General features: G+C 36.1%; 1 protein-coding gene across 4 annotated transcripts in view; it reads right to left on the minus strand.

Annotated features, from left to right (window-relative positions):
• MME (membrane metalloendopeptidase) overlaps positions 1-23,858 on the minus strand; it is a 90,611-nt gene that overhangs the window by 8,959 nt on the left and 57,794 nt on the right. For all 4 annotated transcript variants that reach the window (XM_069475308.1, XM_069475307.1, XM_069475305.1 and 1 more), the window contains 5 exons: positions 14,241-14,299; positions 4,948-5,067; positions 3,273-3,406; positions 3,104-3,169; positions 184-279 (listed from right to left, as the gene is read on the minus strand). In XM_069475308.1, coding sequence (XP_069331409.1) covers positions 184-279; positions 3,104-3,169; positions 3,273-3,406; positions 4,948-5,067; positions 14,241-14,299 — 475 coding nt within the window. The remainder of the gene's footprint in view (positions 1-183; positions 280-3,103; positions 3,170-3,272; positions 3,407-4,947; positions 5,068-14,240; positions 14,300-23,858) is intronic.

A 23,858-nucleotide genomic window follows, 5' to 3' on the forward strand; every position in this document is an offset into this window, starting at 1 on the left:
AGGAACACAGTTATTTATCATTAATATGATCTGACAGTCTATCATAAACAATGAAAGGTGGTCAAGTCAAATGCTCTGCCACAATTGATAAAAATAAGAAAACTCAGTATGCACTGTCTAACTTACTGTGAAATTATAACTCAAAATGATTTCCACATCTATCGTTCAAGAAAGATACAGTACCTGGGCAAAGTTCAAGAAGAACAGTTGTTTGTGATTTAGGTCAAGTCCAGGAAGTAATTTTTCTTCACCGTGCTTTTTAACATAATTCTGATATGCCTAGGCAGTTGATAAAATAGAAAAAAGATGACAATAATTTCTAAGTTTGTATATGTCTACATAAAAGACCATGTAATCAAGTAATTAACCTTTACATTAAAATCACTGTAATAATACATAATAATAATTTAGATATGGCAAACTGAAACTATTTCATGGATTAGAAAGAAAACTAGAATTTATTTTCAAATGTTCTGAAAAGAATAGGATATTGATTAGCAGATGACAAGAGCCTGGCACATGTCAGATGATCAATAAATGTCAATTGAATGAATGGATGACTAAAATAAGTGATGAAAAACTTATCTAAATGTTGTTCTATGGATGAGGCCAGTCACTTGGATGAATGGATTGCCAAGGAAGCCTGAAATTGCTATGTTAGGCTTAGTTACTACTCTTAGCAAAACAGACTCACACCAGACTTAGTTTGAGTGATTCTTACCAAAAGTCGAGTGATTCTCTTGAGGTTCCTTAGAGGCCTAGTATCTTATAAGCCTGAGAATAAGGCTATGCAACTATTTTGGTCCCTTGAAGACAGGACAAAATAGATTGAACTTCAGTTACATTAGGAGGAAGAAATTTAGGTAATTGAATGTCAAAGAATGTTCCTAATTCTTAAAGATTTATGGACATTACTGAAAAAAGGTAGTTTTCCTCTACTGAATATACTTAAAAAGGGATTGACAACAAACTTTTTGAGATATGTCATTTCCAATTCCCAATTTGCTTCATTGTATCTGTACTTTCTCTAGGTGAGGGTCTCTACGGAAGTACCATCAATCCAAACTTTGGCTAGATTTTCTACAGCAGTGATTCTCCATCTGGCTGTATGTTAAAACCACCATGGGAATGTTAAGAGCACCAGTGCCTTCCACTTCCGGCCAAAACGGAATGACAGGGATTGGATTTAACCTCCTGCTGAAGCAACCAAACAATGGACAAAATATATGAAGCAATGGTTTGCGTAACACTGAACATCAAGAAAAAAAAAGAATGATCCTTAAGAGATGGTAAACAAATAAAGTGAGTCCTGTAACAGCCAAGCTTATTGCCCTGAGAGTTTTCAGCCCACAGCATAGGAAGGAGAACCTCAGTCAGAGCCTGGGAAACTCCTGGAATTGAGGGGGAGCTGAGAGTTCAGAGATACCAAGGACAGGGTACTACAGTGGAGAAGGCTACACAAAAAGAGAACTTCAGAGATCACAGAGGGTCACCTTCAAGCATTCAGCTTAGTATTCATCTGGAGATGTGTATGAGCAAACTACTCAATGCTACAAGAAGAATCATTCAAAAGGATTAAAGATAACAATGCCTGGTACTCACACAGGACAAGAATGGAAAACTCCAAGATTTACACAGTAGAATCTTGTCTCAGCAGTTGGAAATAATTGTCCCTAGACTGAGAACTGTCCCAGTCTCACCTAACAAGTTCTAAAGCAAGACTCAAAAGGATCAAACCATTTCCAAGGAATTTAACTGTATCTGAGAATAAAGCTCAAGAATATTTACAGAAAAACAAAACAAAACAAATAATTCAACACCCAAAGAAGTAAAATGCATAATGTCCGGCATCCAGTAAAAAACAAACAAAATTACCAAGCATTCAAAGCAGTAGCAATCTACCATCCCTCAGGAATCGGCTGGAAATCATTGTTTGGAAACATCACAGCAGGCTTAATTTCCCAAACTTCATACTCTTATTGTCCTTGATCACTGCCAAGTCACAAGACCCACCATTCTTGTCTCCCTACACTTCTCTGATGCCTTCTCTTCCCAGACCCAACCACTCATGTACTTCTCCTCCCCTCTAACCCAAAGATTTCTATGGTGAACAAATAATTCTACATTCTCATCCATTCCACCAGTCATTCCACCCATCCTTGTTTTAGGGAAGCCCAGCTCTAGTGTAGGGATATCTTGTCCCTTGTACCATCCTAAGTAGACTGTGCTCATTCTCCCACATGTGGGCTATCTCAGGGTTGAGAGAAGCATTCAAAATCATCCTTACTCCTCCCTGCTGCTTCTAAGACCACCAATCCTCCACCCTTTTGTGAAAATCCCTAGTTTTCTTATGCACATGGCATCAACTAGAACATCCTTTGTTCAGATCATCAAAGAATGACATTTTTTCTGGAGGTTCGTTGCTATATCTCCAGCACCAAGAATAGTGCCAAGACCACAGTAAAGTCCCAATAAATACTTGTTGAATGCAAGAATAAGCAGAAAGCTAAATAGAATCCTAAGTGATGCTCCACTGATAATACTCCTTTGCATATAACAGTTTGGTGGACTGTAAGGCCACGTGCTGGAACCATATCATTTCAGTCCCCTATCATATCATGGCAAATGAACCGTGGTTTAATATAATGCCTCTGATTTATGCTGATTATTGTTCTCAAATGCTAACCCACTTGCTGCGAAGCTGAGGGTCCTGTTCATTATATTGATCAATGAGACTGAAATAACCATCCTTATGGGACATCTTTCCTAAAAAACTTATTTCAGAGATTATTTCTTAGAATAATGTTGCCTCCTTTATGGAACTTTCATATCTCCTCATTTCTGTTGATATAACATTCTGTGTTTTCTTTTCTTGGCTTTTTGCAAACTTAAGAGATGTGTTCAGCTCTATCACATCATCTGTATTGACTCTTATGATTGGTATATTTACAACAGCCTTTCTCTTCACATTTTTTTCATTTTCATTCATCATTTACTATTTATATTATATGTGGGTTTTTTTTTTGCAAAAGGCTTTAAAATGAATGATTAAATATGATAAACACTCCAATCACTAAAATGGAAAGAAAATATTATTACTTACTCTGTATGCTTGGCCAAGGCCTCCATTATCAGCAATGTTTTCTCCCAGTGTATTAATTCCATTGAGCTGTTAAAAGAAGACCCTTTATTAGGATCATTAAGAAAAGCATCAATAGTTCACTTAAGATTGAATATATTTAAAACTTTTCAAGAGAACGCTAATGACATACATGCTGTCCACCTGCCAGGTCCCAGGAAAAGTTTCCATACTGGTATATCATGCATTGGGATTGGTCTTTAAAATTGTTTGCAGACTGTTGAGTCCACCAGTCAACGAGGTCTCCATCCTTGTTAAAATTTCTGCCTGTAATATATTTATTTAAGTAAAATGGGAACTCATTACAACAAGAATTACAGTAAGATATCTTTAATTCAAAGTGTGAGAACCAAAATACTTTTGTGTATAATTGGACAGAGGATGTGAAACACTGCTGTCCCGCCCCATCCACAGGGTTGGGAAAGCCTGGACCGCCGGAGCTTATTTGCTGATGTGTCTCAGCACCGACACAGATATTTCACACACTAGTCTCTTGATATCTCAGGTGAGGCCCCCAGAGAAAACACTCCTAAAATCATGCCTTGTTCTGTTGGATGGTTTTTGCCTCAACCAAGTCTGTCTGTCTAATTTGATATTTTGAGGTTTTTAAAAAGGTGGACATTTTTATTCTGACATTCATTTCATATTCTCAGACCCTTCATGAGACATGAAACTGTGGGCTCAGTTTCCCTGTACTTCAAGCACAAAGAAAAAGTCTTCCTTTTCTCCTGAAGCTTTCCTGCCAGCCCTAAACTACATTGATCTTTCTTCTTTTTAAGCTCCAATTGCATTTATATATGTCATATGTTTTGACATTTATTTTTATCACCTTTTTAATATTTATTAAATATTGAAATGTAGTGAATAAGAAAAGGGCTATGAAGCCAAACTACCTGAACTCACCTCCTGATTCCACCAATTCCTAGATTTGTAACACTGAGAAAGTCTTTCATATGCCTCTATTTTTTTAACTTGAAAAATGAAAATAGTATTAGTATTTACCAGTTAAGACTGTTGCATAGTTTAATTGAGTTAATAGACACTTAGTCTTTTAAAAAATTATACCCTTCCTGCCTACTTTTCTTTCTCTGGGTCTCTAAAGTTGGGTCTAGTTCAGTTTAATTATTTTCTTGCTATTGTTCTCTTTTTACTTTCTTCCCACTTCTGAACTAATCATTTTCATAGCTTTAACTATCATTTCTTTACATATTTCACATCTTTTCTTCTCTTACTTTTAGGAATTCTGCTTTCATTGAAACTCTAAATCTATTTTTTCCATTTAGGGAAGCATATAAACATTTAAGTACCTACTTTTGAAAGGGTGTGAACTAGGTAGTAGGCGTAAGATGAAAAAAGCCAAAAAAGTCCCTAATCAAAAGCACTTAAACTTGAGAGTCTTATGGGAACTTGGATAGGCAATACTTTCTGATTTTATTAATATATCTGATTCTCAGACATGGACATAGACCCTGACCTCTAAGGATCTGGCAAGATAAGTAACATATAATCAGAAAATAAGACCAAGCATTATCACTGGTGTTGACAAATATCACAGTGTTTTCTCAAGATCAGTATTTGCTTTTTTCTGCCAGAGTGTACAGCGCACTCAATATTAGAACTTACCTCAATATTAGAACTTTTTGATCTTCTTAAGCGACAGTTTAAAGGGAAAACTGAAAGTATGGTGAAGATTAAGCTAATGATACACAGATGAATACATGTGGTTCTGTATTGATAAATTATAATGACTCGTAATCAAATTTATGAGGATATATCTCAGCCAAAGGAAAATGTCAGTTGCACTTTACCATTGTCATCGAAGCCATGGGTGATTTCGTGTCCTATGACCATGCCGATGCCCCCATAGTTCAATGAGTTGGACTGCTGGGCGCTGAAGAAGGGGGGCTGCAGAATGCCAGCTGGGAAGACTACAAGGAGAGAAGATGGTTAAGGATGATTTGTGGTATTATTCTGTGACAGCAGGCCTGGGGTCAGCGTCGTGCTTGTTAAGCCGCTGTCCGGTATATCGGTTTCACTTAGATATATAGGAAAATCTTCTGCGATAGAAACAAACGCAGGCTGTTTGTTACTGATGACAACAAAGAGTTCATTCTGGAGGGGCACCCTAATCTATGATTTATAATCACAATTCCTTGTACATTCTTTTTTAAGATTATTTTCTGCTGTAAGGAGTTTGGAGCAAGGAAAATGAAAATCTTCATTCAGATGGTCCTTTCTCCCTTATAAATATGTGGAAGAAATAGTTACTCAATAACACAAATATTACTTTTCGTGTTATTTCTAAAATTTTATCTATCTATAACAGCATCTTAAATAAACAGCACCACTCAACTGAAGGTATCTCTCAATCACATAACCTTATTTTACTTTCATCAAGGTACCCATGACTATCTTATATTCTGTTTGTTTATGGCTGGAGTTTTTGCTTTTTCTGTCTGCCCCACTTCACCCTAGCTCCTCAAATATTAGCCCTTTAAGATCTGAGATTTATGAGTCTGTATACACATTTGTTGAGTTTTTGTTCCATCTGTTTTTACAGTTCATTAGCTCTAATACCTCAAACTAGAACAGTGCCTGGAACATAATCAGTATGCAGGAAATGTGCTGAATAAATGAAGCTTCATATGTCTGCTCTGACGCAGTAACTTGCTAACTTTCTCCATTTAGGGGTCTTACAAACACTTTAAATTTAATGGGTCAAACGTCAAACTCTAAGCCATAACTCTAACTCTCTTGACTCTATTATTTCTGCTAATGGCACTTGAAGGATCTCAATCACCCATGAATGTTTCTATTTATCTTAGCTACTTCCTTTCTTTTACAGACCCATTTACATTCTATTTAGGCAAAGACCAGTAGCATCTCTTTGGTTTATCTCCTCCTGTCAGTATTACTGCCACTGTCGTGTTCACACCTCTCCCCACTTCTTGTCTCACCTAACTATAATCTATCCTAAATCTAATCTAGAATCTGAATCTATCCTGCAGTCAGCAGCAACTCTGGTCATTAGTACTCTCCTGCTAAAAATCTTCAGAAGGCTTCTCACTGGTCTCTATATAAACACAACATCATCTTCTCCACCTCCCCCAGGCCCTGCTCCATTATCCTCTTATAATACATATTCTGATCAAACCATATTTTCACTATTTCTGAAATATACTAATAATGTGATTTTCTTCTGTTCTCTTGGAATATATCTCATCTGTTTAATAAATTTTGGGGTCATGTTGTTTGACCATAGAAAGAAATTAAAATTAATGCCCACAGTTTAGTAATTTTATCTTTCATGTTTTAAAATTCTAGTATCTACTGAGTAGCTGAAACATTATGTTCTGAAACAAACAAAATCTTCAGTATCAACACCTGTTATCTGCAAAGCCATAGGCCATTGCTATGTGGGATATCAAGAATATAACAAAAGAGCCCTGACATTAAGAAACTTAAGATCTCGTTAGCACAGAGTAGCTAATGTTGTTTCTTTGTTTTTCAGGTGGGCTGAATATGACATAACCTTATATGGATTTCAGGGATAAATATTATATATTTACAGAAGAGACTTTAGAAATACTCTGAGCAATTTAATTGCTCTCCAGACTTTTAAAAAATTTGGAAAGTTGCCATAACATTCAAATGACAAAATAATAAAAAAATACTTTCGTCCTTGAAGAATTTTGATGAAAGTTATACCTCACGTGTAGCTGCCTCAGCTAAACAGTGCCAAGAAATTATTTTTAGCTTAAAGTATAAAAATTATGCACAGTACTTTATTAACTTAAAGTGAATACTATCTCCCACACTATGTACTTTGATTAAAATTTACCCATTATATAAAATGCTCTTATGAAACATGCTATCAAGACTAAACATTAACTATAAAGATCTTGCAGCTTTAATTATACCCTGATATGCCACTCTTCAGGCAAGTGATAAGATTTTTATGGCTCATATTAAATACTAGTTTTCAAGTTCAGCTTTGCTAATCATGATTTCCCCTTTAACTTCCTCAGCTAATCTTGCTAGGGGGGATTTTCCACGTTAACCTTCTTGCTGCCACTGGTAGACTTCACAACTGTTGTTTATAACCAACTGCTTGGTTGCACATTTTTTACATTCATGATTGTCAACAAGTTAGTTAATTAAATTAGATATTGGTCCATGAAACAAAAGACTGTTTCTCCTCTTCCTCCTCCTCTGCTCCCCCACCCCACCCCCACCACTTCACCACAACAACTTTCCTCAGTTATTTTTAAAGGCTGCAAGCAATTCAATTTTAGAATGTTTCAGATAAAGCTCACGTTTGCAATCAGGTAAAATTTTTTTGGTGGAAAATAATTAAACATTCTTTTATATTAAATGGAGTAGCAACATGTTTCGAAACATTTTCTCAGTTTTCAAGTCTGAAAAATAATACTCCTAGGAATGAAAGACACTTTAGAAAAGTTAATTATTTCAAGGTATTTATAGACCACACAGGCTGAATATAGCAAATAGCTTATACATTTCTGAAATTTAAAAATATTCATTTAAAAGTTTCCTACTGAAATTTTAATGAAAAAAGAGACTACAGCAGTAGTAAGATTTTCCATCTGATTCAATCATTTCCTTGGACAGGAGTTTAAGGTTTAATAAGATGATTCAACTCTGCCTGGAACTTGCAAAGAAACATTTGACAAACATTCAAGGTCAACTTTCTTAATGGCATGACATGGAAGGCTTCTAGAGCACCATGAAGCAACTGTGCAAGGAAGAGGAAGAGAAAATTAAACACTTTCAGTATGCCTTCTTTCCTAGAAATTGACTTCTTTGTTTATGTGAAGTGTTGAGGGGTTGTAACAAATTTGAGTGTGAGTTCTGACAAAATGTGGTGGGGGATGAATTAAAAAGTAGAAATTATTGATATGAGTAACTCCCTCATGACAATAAAATATTTTTTAACATAAAAGCATAAAATGACTAATTCCAGGAAAAAGTATATGCAATCTAACTTGAGGTATTTGTATGTCTGTGTGTGTGGGGAATCATGTATGTGGTACATGCTATTCTATACCAACTCTAACGCTGTAATGAACATCATACCAAATCCATTAACACAGTGCTGCAGAAGATATGTCTGTATGTGTGTATTTATATGCACCCATACATTTCTATCAAGAAGAAAGGTGAAGATCTGAATCTTCAATTATTTTTAGTTAAGACAATCCCCACTTTGAAGATCTAAATGAATTGTCAAAGAGAAAAAGTGCGTATTTCAAAGATTTCCCCTGTTGCATGACACTTTCCCTTTCTTGAACTGCTGTTATTAGCAGACAAGCATATGAAAAGAGGTTAACAAGTTTTCTTATTTCGTATTTCCATCAGATGCATTTATCTTGACAATGATTAAAATGGTCTTTCTTATATATTAAGAATGCGGGGGTTGGAGTGGTGGTTCACTCCTATAATCCCAGCACTTTGGGAGGCTGAGGCAGGAGGATTACTTGAGCCCAGGAATTTGAAATGAGCCTAGGCAACATAGAGAGACACCATCTCTACAAAAAATTTAAAAATTAGCTGGGCATGGTGGCACACACCTGTAGTCCCAGCTACTCAGGAAGCTGAGCCAGGAGGATCACTTGAGCCTGGGAGTTCACGGCTACAGTGAGCTGTGATCTTGCCACTGCACTCCAGCCTGGGAGACAGAGATAGGCTCTTTCTCTAAAAGAAAAATGCTTACTATGGCCAATTATTCATTATTCACAGGATAATTGTCTATTTTGTGAAATGTTGGGCCACTTTTACCTTCTTTTTCCTTTTGCTATGTGCTTGTTTGATTTGAGGACAACAAACTCAAAATGAGAACATTTCCAGCTCTTCTCTGATCAGAGAATCTCTGAAGTAGACTAATTTTTAGCCACCTCCAGAGACTTGGGGTAATTCAGAGTCAAACAAGGTCCTGTCTTGGGGCCTTAAGCTGCCTGGGCCTACTCTAGCTGAACATGCCTAAGTGGTCCTACAGAGGATGTAGCAGCACCAGGTCTGATAGGATCCAGGGTTCTCCCTGAGCTGGACTGAAATGGAACTATATCCCTTAGTCTGCCCCTAATGCACAGCTAAGGGTCTAGATTGCCTCACTGTGCCTTGATATTATACTGAAAATTAATTTGGCAATGAATTAATTACCTACCTCTTCTTAACTTAAAAGCAATGCAGAAAGGTGTAATCAAACTTTAACAGTCTCAGTGTAGAATGAACTAGATCTTACATTGACAGAACTACTGAATACTAAAAATAAGTTTTCAAAGTGAAGACCCTCCAGAGAGAAAGGCATTTCTAAGAAAAGTTCTGAATGGTTTTAGAAATATATTACAAACGATTGACTGCATGGTTCCAAGGAGTTGAACATTAAGCAGATTCTGGTCTGAGTTTAGGCAATCATTTCCATAGCCAGAGGACATATTAGCTTAGACTTTGAGTTACCTGATTTGAACCTGGGTGCACACATCTTACTTATTATCTATATGTTATATAAAGACTACCTTTTCTGATTATATCATATAATTCATTTTCATTTCATGTACCAAAGTAAATTCCAGATGGATTAAATTTTTACTCCAAAATTAGAAACCATAAAAATACTAAAAGAAGATGTAGATAACTTCTTAACCTACCTCTTCTTAACTTAAAAGCTATGGAGAAAGGTGTAATCAAACTTTAAATAAAAGGATATAATTTTGTTTAAGATTTGTTTATTAATCAATGATAAATATCTTACAGGATTTTTCATAATTTCTAATTGGTAACAAAATTCAAGAAAAATGAGGCTTACAACAGACTCTGAGATAGAAGAAGAGTAGTTTAAAATAATGCTGAGGTTATCTTCTTTTTTTTTCTTGTTTTTTAAGAGAACAGGGTCTCACTTTGTCATGTAGGCACCCAGGAATGTAATAGCATGATCATAGCTCACTGCAGCCTCAAACTCTTAGGCTCAAGTGGTCCTCCTGCCTTAGTCTCCCAAGTAGTTAGGGCTACAGGCATACTTCACTATGTCTGGCTATCTTTTAAAAAAAAGTTTTTGTAGAAGTGGGGATGCTTGGTATATTGCCCAGGCCAGTCTCTAATTCTTGGCCTCAAATGATCCTCCTGCCTCAGCCTTTCAAAGTCCTGGGACTACAGGCATGAGCCACCTAGCCCAGCTGTCTTCCCTCTTGATTCTAGATCATATTTAGAGTTAAAGGGCAGGACAGAACACACCTAGAGTACGAAGTACATCTGGAGGCTCTACTGTTCATTTAGAACTCCTCTGGCAGTACTGAGTCAGTTGGGTACCTTTCTAATGCTAATAACTCTCCAAAAAACTAGGTCCATGTATGTGATAGGAGAGAGTTCAAAGATGTCCACGCCTTCCCAAGAAGAGAAAAAATATATCTTATTCATATTAAGTCATTCAGTTATTCATTATATATGACCATTCAAGTATTATTTTTATGTATATGTCTGTGATATTACTATCAGTGATCATAAACGGTTAGGTAAATACAATTTCATATGGTTCAACTTAATATAATTGAGTTTTTAACTTTTTAAACTCCTTGGTGGCTTCCAGAATGAAGATGACATAGATAGGGCTATCTCTACCAGAACCAGCATACAGAATTGCCAGGAGAATTGTATCTGTGCAAAGTAGGTTCTTGGAACTTTAAGCCACTTTAAGATGCGATGCTTAGGAAGTCTTAAAGTCAATATAACTTCATATGGCTATATTTAAGAGACTTTTAAAAAGTACTTAGGAATAAGATACAAGCACTTAGAAATAAGAAAAACCATTTTAGCTATAAATGGGAATATTATAAAAGAAACAAAACTACTTAATGTGGTTTGTAATAATCTAAATTTTGAAAGCATTCCCACTAAGAACTGGAAAAAGACAAAGGTACCCACTGTCACCACTTCTATTCAACATAGTGCTGGAAGTCCTAGCCAGAGCAATCAAGAGAAAGAAATAAAGGGTATCCAAATCAGGAGAGAAGAGGTTAAATTATCACTGTTTGCTGATGATATGATCTTATATCCAGAAAACCCCAAATACTCCACCAAGAGACTCCTGGAATTAATAAATAAATACAACAAGTCTCAGCTTACAAAATCAATGTACACAAATCAATAGCATTTCTATACACCAATTACAGTCAAGCTGAGAGTCAAATCAAAAACTCAATACCATTCACAATAGCTACAAAGAAAATAAAATAGCTAGGAATATACATAACCAAGGAGGTGAAAGATCTCTACAAACAGAACTATGAAATAATGAGGAAAGAAATTGCAGATGATACAAACAAATGGAAAAACATACCATGCTCGTGGATTGATAGAATAAACATTGTTAAAATGTCCACATTACCCAAAATGAGTTACAGATTCAATGCAATCCTCATTAAAATACCAATGTCATATTTCACAAACCTAGAAAAAATAATTCTACACTTTGTTTGGAACTAGAAAAGAACCCGAATAGCCAAAGCAACCTTAAGCAAAAAGAACGAATCTGGAGGCATCACATTACCAGACTTCAAACTATACTACAAGGCTATAGTGACCAAAACAGCATGGTACTGGCACAAAAATAGAGACATCGACCAATGGAACAGAAGAGAGAACCCAGATACAAAACCATCCACATATAGCCAGCTGATCTTTGACAAAGCATACAACAACATACACTGGGGAAAAGAAGCCCTATTCAATAAATGGTGCTGAGAAAATTGGATAGCCACATGCAGAAGAATGAAACAGGATCCATATCTCTCACCACTCACAAAAATTAATTCAAGATGGATAAAAGACTTAAACGTAAGGCATGAAACCATAAGAATTCTAGAAGAAAATATAGGAACAACTCTTCTAGATATCAGCCTAGGCAAAGAATTTATGAAGAAGACTCTAATGATAATCAGAGCAACAATAAAAATAAATAAATGAGCCTTGGTTAAATTAAAGCTAAGGAAATAATAGATAGAGCAAACAGACAACCTAGAGAATGGGAGAAAATATTCACAAGCTATATACCTGATAAAGGGCTAATAACCAAAATCTACAAAGAGCTCAAGCAAATCAGCAAGAAAAAAACAAACAATGTCATTTAAAATGGGCAAAAGACATTAGCAGAAGCTTTTGAAACGAAGATAGAAAAATGGCCAATAAACACATGAAAAAATGCTCAACATCACTAATCATCAGGGAAATGCAAATTTAAACTATAATGAGATATAACTTTACCCCAGTTAGAATGGATTTTATTAAAAAGTCCAAAAACAATAGATCCTGGCTTGGATGCTGAGAAAAAGGAACATGTATACACTGTTGGTGGAACTACAAATTAATACAACCTCTGTGGACAACAGTATCAAGATTTCTCAAAGAACTTCAAAGAGATCTATCATTCAATCCAGCAATCCTACTACTGGATATTTACCCAAAGGAAAAGAAGTCATTTTATCAAGAAGACACCTGTACTTGAATATTTATTGCAGTACATCACAATTGCAAAGATGTGGAATCAAGCCAAGTGCCCATCAGTTCATAAGTAGATTAACAAAATGTGATATATGTAAACCATGGAGTACTACTCAGCCATAAAAAGGATGAATTAATGCCTTTTGCAGCAATTTGGATGGAACCTGAGACTACTAATCTAAGTGAAGTATCTCAAGAATGGAAAAACAAACACCATATGTACTCACTATTAAACTGTAACTAACTGATGAGCACACATGTGCACAGACGGAAGAAAAACTCAGTGAAAATCAAGCATGGAGTACAGGGGAGGAGAGGGTAAGTGAAACATACCTAACAGGTACAATGAACACCATCTGGGTGATGGGCACACTTACAGCCCTGACTTAAACATTACAAAAGGGATCCAGGTAACCAAAAACATTTGTGTCACCATTATATTTTGAAATTTAAAAAAAGTAACCAACCAACAATAAAATTAAAATTTCCTATTATAGTGAAAAGAGGTACATGGATGCACTTATTTTCAAGAAGTATATTCAATAAATAAATGCTATCAAAAAGTGAGCAAAGGACATGAACAGAAATTTTTCAAAAGAAGACAGAAGAATGGCCAAAAAACATGTGAAAAAATGCTCAACATCTCTAATCTTCAGGGAAATGCAAATCAAAACCACAATGAGATATCACTTAACTCCAGTGAGAATGGCCTTTATCAAAAAATCCCATAACAACAAATGTTGGCGTGGATGTGGAGAGACAGGAACACTCATACACTGCTGGTGGGACTGTAACTAGTGCAACCTCTGTGGAAAGCAATATGAAGATACCTTAAACACTTACAAGTAGACCTACCATTTGATCCAGCAATCCCATTATTGAGCATCTACTCAAAAGAACAAAATACATTCTGTAACAAAGATATCTGCACCTGAATGTTTATAGCAGCACAATTCACAATTGCAAAGATGTGGAAACAACCCAAGTGCCCATCAATACATGAATGGATTAATAAAATGTGGTATATGTATACCATGGAGTACTACTCAGCTATAAGAAACAATGGTGATATAGCACCTCTTGTATTTTCCTGGATAGAGCTGGAACCCATTCTACTAAGTGAAGTATCCCAAGAATGTAAAAACAAGCACCACATGTACTCACCATCAAATTGGTTTCATTGATCATCACCTAAGAGCACATTCAGGAATAACATTGATCGGGTGTTGGGCAGATGTGGGTTGGGGAGGGGATGGGTGTATACATACATAATGAGTGTGATGCGCACTGTCTAGGGGATGGACATGCTTGAAGCTCTGACTCAGGGGGTGGGAAGGCAAGGGCAATATAAGTAACCTAAATTTTTGTACCCCCACAATATGCTGAAATAAGAATAAAAAACATAGTATTATACCACCAGAACTATAATAAATTAGATTGCTTCGTCTACTATAAAAAAATCAGTCAATCAATCAATGACTCAGCCTCAGCTGTGCCTATTTGAGAGTATTGTAAATTGGTCATACAATGCACTACTGGTTGGGAATAATAGAGAAATATTACAGAATTTTTTAGGAATACATCTTACCTATCTGATTTCTGCCTGAAGAATAAAATGCATTGACTACAGCTGCTCCGCTTATCCACCTATAAAAAACATAAGAACTCGTTACAAATGATACTGCATTATCTGATTCAATCTGCTCACCATAATAAAAGCATTATTACTATTCCTAGATGACTTTTAACTTTCTATCTGAAATATGATCAACAAATTAAAATTAGCTTACTAGGTGAGAGCTCATTTGAAAGTATTTCTATTTCTTGAAAACATCAGCATGTATCATATCCAGGTCTGCAATCTGTTATTTTATTTGCATGCATTTTTGTGGAGGCATCTGACAGTGCAAAACCTATTAACATGTATTTTTTCAGAAATTGCAATGAGTTAAGATTAGATTGAAATGTATTTAGCTTTATGTTCCTGAGACTAGGTAACTATGCCAACATTCTGGATCAGTTGACAGAATATTGAAGTACAGGTCCTTAAAACTTCAGATTCAAACATATTTAAAACAATTTAATTCTTGATTTATAAAGAGCCTTTTAGGGAATTAAGCTATCTCAAGTAGTTAGATTGGAGTAATGTGCCTCTGATTATTGTCATTTAAATCTATTTTTTAAAAAATCTAACATTCCTAATTGAGCAAAGGTATATTTTTATGACTCTGAAATGAAACCCAGGTAGTTCTTAAGTAGTTTGTCTGTCTATACTATGTTTTAGGCTCTGTATAGAACCTAGAAATTTTATAAAATACAGTCCCTGACTTCAGGCGACTCTAGTTTAGTTGAGGAGATGAGAAAGACACATAAGTAATTATAACACAAGACTGATAAAATGATAAAAATAGCTCCCGGATGATAATTTGAGGGTTGAGGACAGGAGCCAATGTTTCTGTGTCTTTCTGCTCAGAAGTTATGAAGATTGTCCATCAATAATCATGTGTTTAGAACTTTTGCGCAACAGGAATAGTATTCTCATCTCAACAGACTTACATATATTGTCATATACTCACTGAAAAATGGACACTTTGACTTCAGATAACCTCTTAAATGCTGGTACACATGCATACACTTAAGACTATTGTATATTATAATCTAATGGCTTTATTGTGGTTATTCTACTTTTAGGGCAAAGTGTGACAATTATCATCAGAAAGAGTTTACAGTAATTAGTACAGTAAGGTTAAATCAGAATTGTTTCCAGACTCTGCTTCACCAGGTAAGCATTACAAAGTCATCTGCCCAAATCAGCATTTTAGTTACAATATCAGTAACTATTGTGGGATGTCAGAGGTGAGTTCTATTTTGATCTCTTAAAAACAACTGGCACAGGGCCATATATAACAACTTTCTGATAAATTCTGAGTAAGTATGGGGGTTGTCTTCTCCAATACTATGATTAAGACTTTGCATAAAAAGGATTTGAGACGTTTAAAAAAACCCAGTTAATATTTCTGTGAATTTTCTTTAGAAAGAAAATAAGCTTGGAGATGAGGAAGAATGGTTGATAAATGCGTTTCTTTCTTAGTTTTTTCCTGTTGTTGCCTTAAATGGAGAAAACATTTTAAACAGGATTGGGGCACTGATACACCAGTCCTCCTTAATTTCATCACAGCCAAGTCATCAATATTTTAATACTTCTTGTAGATTGATGATTATGAGAATATAATTTTATTTATTTTAATTAAACTCCACTTGCTTCCCACATAATTTGTGGTGATTCACAAGAAAAACCTTATTTGTAAACCCAGGGACATTAGACTACAATTGAGAGATCAGAACCTTACATAGAATGAGTAGATTTCATTTGTGTGACTAGGAACTATTATAAGAGAAAATATTTATATAAACAAAAATTATGATCAGGAAGAATAATATAACTATGTTTATGTCTATTTACACAGTTACTATGATGTAGGTTCAAACATGGTTCCAATTTGCCAGGCAAAAGGGCCAAATGGAAAATGTGCTCACACTACTCCTGAGGGAAAATATCGTTCCTTGAATGATTTGTAACATGTATTTCTGATGTGTCCTGAAAATTCTGATAGCAAAAATGGCAGCAAATTTTATATGTAAACAGCTTATAATTATTAAAATTATAATTACTATAAAAGTTAATTTAATGTGTTTCCAGGTCTTACTGGTTTTACGGTTCAGTTTCTCACTTATGAACTTCTGATTTAGTGACAGTAAATTCTGCATGGACTTTTATGGGTAATTACAAATAATACTTCAAATTGTTTGGCTCCGGACTAGTCAAAACTTCTGGATGAAATCGAAAAGATGCCAATCCAAATTGTTTTTAAATTAAGTGTTATTACAGAGGAGAGGAACTACATATACAAAACTGATGTTTCTGACAACAATAGATCGCAAAAGCAGGACATGGATGAATGAAGTTTATATATTACCCGTCTTGTGTTTATTGCTTTTGTAAAAATAAATGTCATATCTTTTGTTTTAGTGCTTTTCTCCTCTTCAGTTACATTGATTTTAAGGACTTTAAGATTACATTTTGATTAATGTTTGTAACTTTCCAGTAGGGAGAGTTTTGCATATTAAAATGTCCCCTGTGAATTATACCTACAGGAAATGGGTAGCTATTTATGACCATAGAACACGCAAATAAAATTAGAATTATGGTGGTTGGGTTTACAGAACACTAGTGTGTGGTATCTGCCTTCTCTTTCTAGAGATCTTTCATGATGCAACCTCAGACCACTCTGGGGAATTATCCTGATTCAAAAGCACAGAACATTTTGTCCCTGGTAATGATCAGAACTTGAAGTACTGTGATTAGATCATTACACCTTAAGTAAGGTAATGGTAACACAGCTATAGACTGAATGCCTAATATTTGTGGTCAATCATGAAATATCTCACTACGTTAATGTTAGAGCTAAATTAACAGGGCAAAGAAAATGCTTTTCAAATTAAAACAGTGATGTAACAAAACTGTAAGTTCTTCTGATCTGGTGGCAGTCTTCATAAATGGAGAAGCATCCATATATGGAACACAGAAGAATTTGACTTTGAAAGCAGCACAGAGAAGAGAAAATGTACACACAGAAGAGAAAATCAGATAGTGGTGATTCTTGCCCTAAAATAAGGGTTAGTACAGGTTACTTGGAGAGACCCTTAAAGTGTGGCGGCCAGACACTAACAGCCTCCACAGAGCAATATCACACCTGAGAGAGGAAGCCAAAGTACTGTGCTCTTCCCTTTCTGTTCCTTTCTCCAGGGGTCTATATGTGTGGTGCGTGTGGTTTAAAGGGAAGAATGGGAGAACAGGAAGTAAGAAACTTTATTTTTAATTTCTGAAATGTAATTTTGTCAGGTAAGCTTATTCTTTTTGGGGGGCATTCAATAGTAAAACAAAGAGGGGCCGCTACAAGCAGCAGGGCCCTCAAGCTGAACTAACAGCATGGGTAGGAAATATAACTGAAATACACCTGAAAGAGGGACCAGGTGTTTCTCCTCTGTCTCTTATTACCCTGAAGAAGCTTAGCGGTGATGAAATAAAAGTGCACGAACATCATTTTCATAGCAGGGAAGAAAAGCAGAAGCCAACAGACTGATCTTACAGCATGTGGGATATAATAAACCCACAGGATTGCAAAGGCACCTGGAATAAATTTCTCTTTCATCCACTCCTGTGTAACTGTAAAACTTAAGACAACAAAATTGTTAATACGCCTTTCCTGCAAGTGTTCAATTTCTCAGTATCTAGTAGTCTCAAGGCAATTCCTTTGAAACTAGCAGTGCAATATGATAGTTTTTCTGTGTCTTCCTCAAGTATCCCTGAGTGGAAAGAATTTTTATCTTGTGATCACAATAATCACTATAATCCTTTACATTTATCAATATTCTCTTGTCAAGACTTCAAAGCTTCCTATATACTTTCATTCACATTTCAAAACATCCATATAATATAGATGGCACCTACAATTTGCAGGTGTAGAGAGCGAGGCACAGTATGATTATTAAACTCTTTTTCCTAGTACACATATAAACTAAGTGATATACTGGAAAAAGAATATTTAAACTAAGGAGAATGAGAATCTGCTTAGCTTCCAATCAAATCTCCTACTTCTAAGCTGCTGATCTACATCATACAGAAAATTTTATCCTGACTAAGGCCTTTTTCTTGCCATTCTCTTTAAAAATGAAGATGATCGTTTCTTACCACTGTTTCATACTTAGGATCCCCCTTCCCTTCAAAGTCTTTAAGATACTGGTCTCTATACAACCCTGAACTAATTCTAGAAGACCCATCATGACTAGACTACAATAACTACAATAGCTACTATTTAATCAGCACCTAAGTTACACACCAGGCACATTATACCACATACAACACGGCCATTCAAGGCAAAAGTAGATGTTATTATTTCCAGTTTATAAAGGAGAAATTAGAATTCTGAGGTTATCTAAGTTCACAGAGCTAATAAAAGGCAAAGCACGAATCCTGACTCAGGTCAACTCCCCTACCCTGACTCCCATAGCACATGTTCGTTCCTTTGTTCCATAAGGTGCAATGTTTTTCCCAAAAGCAGATGCACAGTACGACCAAGGAACTTCATTAAACTGGTCACTGTTGTTGCATCAGAGTTGTTAACACAACTGAAGTACTACGCTCAGTGACTCACCTGAATCTGTCTGAGGCCAGGACTCTCGTTCTGACACTAAACTGAGAGAATCCACTTTTCTTTCAACAAAAGGTAACAGAAAATCACTACTCTGATTTTCTTCCTAGATGTCATCAGTTGTTTGTGTGTGGTTCCAATTTGGCAACAAGGCACAGTCTTTCTAGTCTTACATAACTTTATACATGTGTACATGCATGTATGTGTGCACACACACGTGGTATGCTAAGTTCAGAGAAATTTCCTATTTTGGAGACACGTGGGTGGGTGGATCATTTCTGTCAGAATTTTCTTTCGGTGACTTTTTCTATTGATTTAAAGTAATCCTAGGAACTTCCAGAAAAGATCTGAAACCTCTTCCATCCTATATAAGCCTTAGCACTGACATAATTTCACATAAGGCTATTGCCTGCCTAGCTTATTAGAAGGTAACTGCATGAAGGCAGGGATGTTCCATGTTTTGTCCTTAATTGAATCCCTAGGTCTTAGACCAGCGTTGGGAACACGGTAGGCACTTAATAAATATCTCGGCCGTGGCATATCAATGGGTCCTCCAGTCCCCCAGTGTGCTAACTCATCTCATCCTGTGACTTTTGGAGGCTGGAGGGCACCACTGCTATGCACACTGCACAGAGCAGTGACAGTTGGTGGCCATACACCATCTGGACAACATCCTCTCGGGAGATTTACACTGGAATCAAAGTACCAGTATTATTTTGCAAAGTTCTCCCAGTTTAAATGGAAGTGTAGGAACTTTTGATTGTCTTGTTTGAAGATGATATATGTATTTTAAAAGAACTACCTAAAACTTAAATCTTTAAATTATTTAGCTTTCCTCTCTACTTCCCCTTCCCCATCTGAAAACAAAACCAGACAGGATCCCTCCTCAGGGGGGATCTGAATTAAATTCTGCTAATTTAAAAGCAGAAATGTTTTTGCTGATAATATGTATTTTGCTTACAATCCTAAAATACATTGAAAAACCTCAAAGTCTTTGTTGGCTAATGGGAGTACAAAATATGGAAATCTAAAATTTTTATTTATGCTCATGTGCAGAACATGAGCATACCCTGGCACATACTGTCATGGAAATTCAGAATGATTTGTTCAGGTTTAGTCTAACTATCTCATATTCAGGGTCTTTCTGGCTGAGTAATACTTGCTGAGTCAAATAATCTTTTTTACAAATCATCCCCATCTACACCTACGGAGATCCACTTGTTTCTTGAGTGTCCAGCGCTTTGCATGCCCACCCTGGATGGATTCTGTCGACTTTCCACCTCTGTGCCATCACATTTACCCATACAAGTCCTACGTAACTATTTTTTTTTTTTTTTGCTATCCAAGTTGAATAATACAGGACATAATTAGAAAGAAGCCTGGTTATAGAAACATGAGTGAAGGGGAAAAATCAGAAGGGATATTTTTGAAAGAAGTGAGGTACTTCCTTACCTCTCAATAATATGTTCTTTTTCCCTTGTGTTACTTGATGTGGAGAAGCCCAGGAGGAAAATGTTATGGCTCTTATCAAAACTTCATAGTAAGGGCCACAGAATTTTAGTGCTAGAAAGAACCTTAGACACATTATACAGTCTAAGGCAGCCTGCTCATTTTGTAAGTAAGGAAACTGCATGGCTTTTAAAAGACCACAGATGGTAACTGGCCAAACTGGGACACTAAGAGAGTATTAGAGATTCATTGCAGTGGCAAAACCATGGTGTCACTTCACAGGGAGCCAACCGCCCTGCCATTTTTGGTGGTGCTGGCCTTTCAGGAAGAACCACAGAGTCACAGCTATCGAGCTGCCAGCTTTGGGGTAGGGGGGTTCCACCTATTTCAGTGGCTTGCCACCATTCAAGTAGCCGAGATTAGAAAAAACTGCAAGCTTGAAGCAACTATGGGAAGACAGAAATGAGCCACCCATTTTTGTTTTGTTTGTGTTTAGTGAATCCTCTGTTCACCCCAGTATTAATTTAAATGCTGACATATTGTTTTCAGAGAATGTTTTGCCAATAAGTAAAGGTTTAATTGTAGTTGAAAGAAAGTTGTAGCACTTTGTTTCCTTGTAATAGCACAGCAAATGCTGCCTTTCATCAGATTTAATTTTTACTCACCTGCCTCTTGAGATTGGAGGCTCCCGAGTGAAGGGCAACATCCTATTCATCTCTTTATCCTCTACTGTATTTAGCACAGTGCTTTGCACATAGTAGCTGCTCAATAAATCTTTATTGAATTGGCTCCTGTCAATGTCAGTGTGTTTTTATTTTGCTGCATAAAAGCAGGAGAGATGCAGCAATGAAATAAGTCTTTGTAGTTTATGAAGAGTAACTCCAGGGCTCAACAGTCATTATTCACGAACACTAGCACTCCCTGTCACAGTTATATACAAGAAAGTTCTTTCCTGAGACTTCAGCAACATAACATCATGTCTAAACCCAACAAAAGAGATTCATTTTGTTTTGTTCTTGTATACCTTTTTTCTTTAGAGGTTTATGTTTGTTCTATGAACTCTTAAGTGAATAAACTCCTAATTCAGCACTATTTCTATTTGATAATATGATACGTTTGAAATTCTTTACAAACTGGCACCAAATACTTAGAAGACATAATGTTTGAGATAATTTTGGGAACACATACTAGGCACTCAGAAACCACAACCAAAGGCTTTTTAAATTTAAATCCCTATCCTTTGTAGGTGCTGGCTGCCCATACGGGCAGAAGGAAGCCCTTGCAGCCAAATGATTAACTTGGGTGTATCACCTGCAGACTTTTGACTTCTGCAATTTTTTGAATTTGGTAAGGTTGATGTTGCACATCTTTACCAGCCATGATGGTGAAATGCTTGGATGTGACAATTTTCATTTTAGTAGCTGAGTTAGCCTCATCAGCATTACAAACTGGCTATTTTATCATTTATTCACCTCATAAACATTTATGAAGTGTCTACATTCTATTCATTAGTTTTCAAGCTCTGTTGACACAAAGATTTCTTTCTGCTTTCAACATGGGCTAGAGAAACTAAATGTAGTAAAATGTACTGGTAGTTTGACTAGAATGTACAAGGTATAGTGCAGGCACGAGGTAAAGACAAACATGTAATGGGGTGCTATGAGTAAGGGGGGAACACGGAAGCTCAGCCAAACCATATGTAGGTTTCTGTTAGATGGTCCAAGGCATGAAACCAAGAGGGGGAAAAGAGGAATTATTTGGAAGTAACTCGTATGGCTGAAGCTTTGGGCACTGGTAGGGGATAAGGAGAATCTAAAGGAATTCTGGAGAACTAGTGGGAATTACGAAGAGCTTTGGACCTCTTTTAAAAGAGGTCATGCCTCTGGAGACAGACAACAGGAATATTTTGAAGGATTTTTGTCTGGAAATGATATAACTCAATTTATGTCTTACAAAAATCTCTAGGGCAGTAGCATGGAGGATAAACTAGAGATTTACAAGATGATTGGTGATAAAAATTAGGAAACAAAATTGAAATAACTCTGGGGAACAATGAGCAGTGTCTGAATTAAGGGAGTGACAATGGGGATGGTGACGTGGAGATCCCCCCATTCCCATATAATATTTGAATAGCACTGGTGGATGTAGAATTTTTTTTATAGGGAGATTTAAATTAGATATCTCTGTAGATGTCAGGGATGACAGAAAGGGACTAGTCTAGGATGATTTGAGTCCCTCGTTTCTGTCTTGGGAGTAATAAGATGGATGTTGCTAGAAATGGGTAGATATGGGGAGACAAGATCATTAATTTTGCTTAAATGACAAATGCTGTGCTTGTAGGGTCAATGAGACATCTCCATGGAGATGTTTCATAAGCAGCTAGACATTTGAGTCTCGAGCTCAGCAAATGGAACTGAGTCAGATACAAATATTCAGCTGTCATAACAATGGTAGAAGATGTCAAGAAGTGTATGTGTTTGCTCAAACGAGAGCATATGGAGTGGGAATAGGAAATGTCTAGAAGTTTACTAGTTGGCTAATTGAATTTGTTTAAATGAATTGCTGCCTTGAAAATTTAATGCATCATCATTTCTCTAAAGTACCCTACAATATAACCCTCAGTTATATCGTCTCATTTCCATTCTCTCAGTTTTGGGTTTGCACATGTATTTCTCCCACAAGACCTTAGGAGTGAGGAGCTTGAGCATCTGAAAATATAATTCTCCAAGATGTAACGACAGGCCATGTGAACGAAGTAGAGATTATCTTTTGAACATATGCAGTGAAGACTTAAACTTGGTGCTACATAAAAAAGGAAAGAATATAGGCTAGTGACTTTATTGATATTAAACGGATACAAAGTAAGTCAGAAACGTTCACTATAAGAAATTTCAATAAAATAAGAGGAACTTTTATTATGTTGTATCCTATAGGGCTCAGTCCTAATGATTTGATGCAATTACTGTCAAGAGTGTTTCTGATTATTTTGGAAGACAAAAATAAATTTGAAGCTTAAATTGTCACATTAAAGGCATCATCTCGTGAAAAATTCCATAAAATTAAATATGAATAAGAATGATACAATAGGAAAAGGAACTAACACTAATTCAGGGTTCTCACATGTGAGGTGGTACTTTAGAAGAATACCAGCATCTGGGTCCCGGACACAAAGCAATTACATCACAATCTAGGGTGGTTGATCTGGGGAATCAGTATATTTTTAATGGTACCCAGGTGATTCTAACATGTAGCCAGAGTTTTGAAGCTTTATTTCCTGTTTACAGGCAGAGACAGAGAAGGAAGAAAAGCTGGCACTGTATGGTAGAGAAGATCTTAGAAGTTATTTTGCGCTTATGGCTATCAGAAGCTCATAGAAAGAACCCACAAAGGACTACTGAAGTGTGCATGTAATTGACCAAATATTCATTAAAATCTTGTATACAGTTTTGGCTTTTGATTATCTATCTTTAAAAGAGAAGGACTCAGAAAATCAGCCCATATGATGAAAGGGAATAAACAATGTAAGTTATAAAGAAAACATCAAG

This window comes from Eulemur rufifrons, chromosome 7 (assembly GCF_041146395.1).
Source record: "Eulemur rufifrons isolate Redbay chromosome 7, OSU_ERuf_1, whole genome shotgun sequence".
Lineage (NCBI taxonomy): Eukaryota > Metazoa > Chordata > Mammalia > Primates > Lemuridae > Eulemur > Eulemur rufifrons.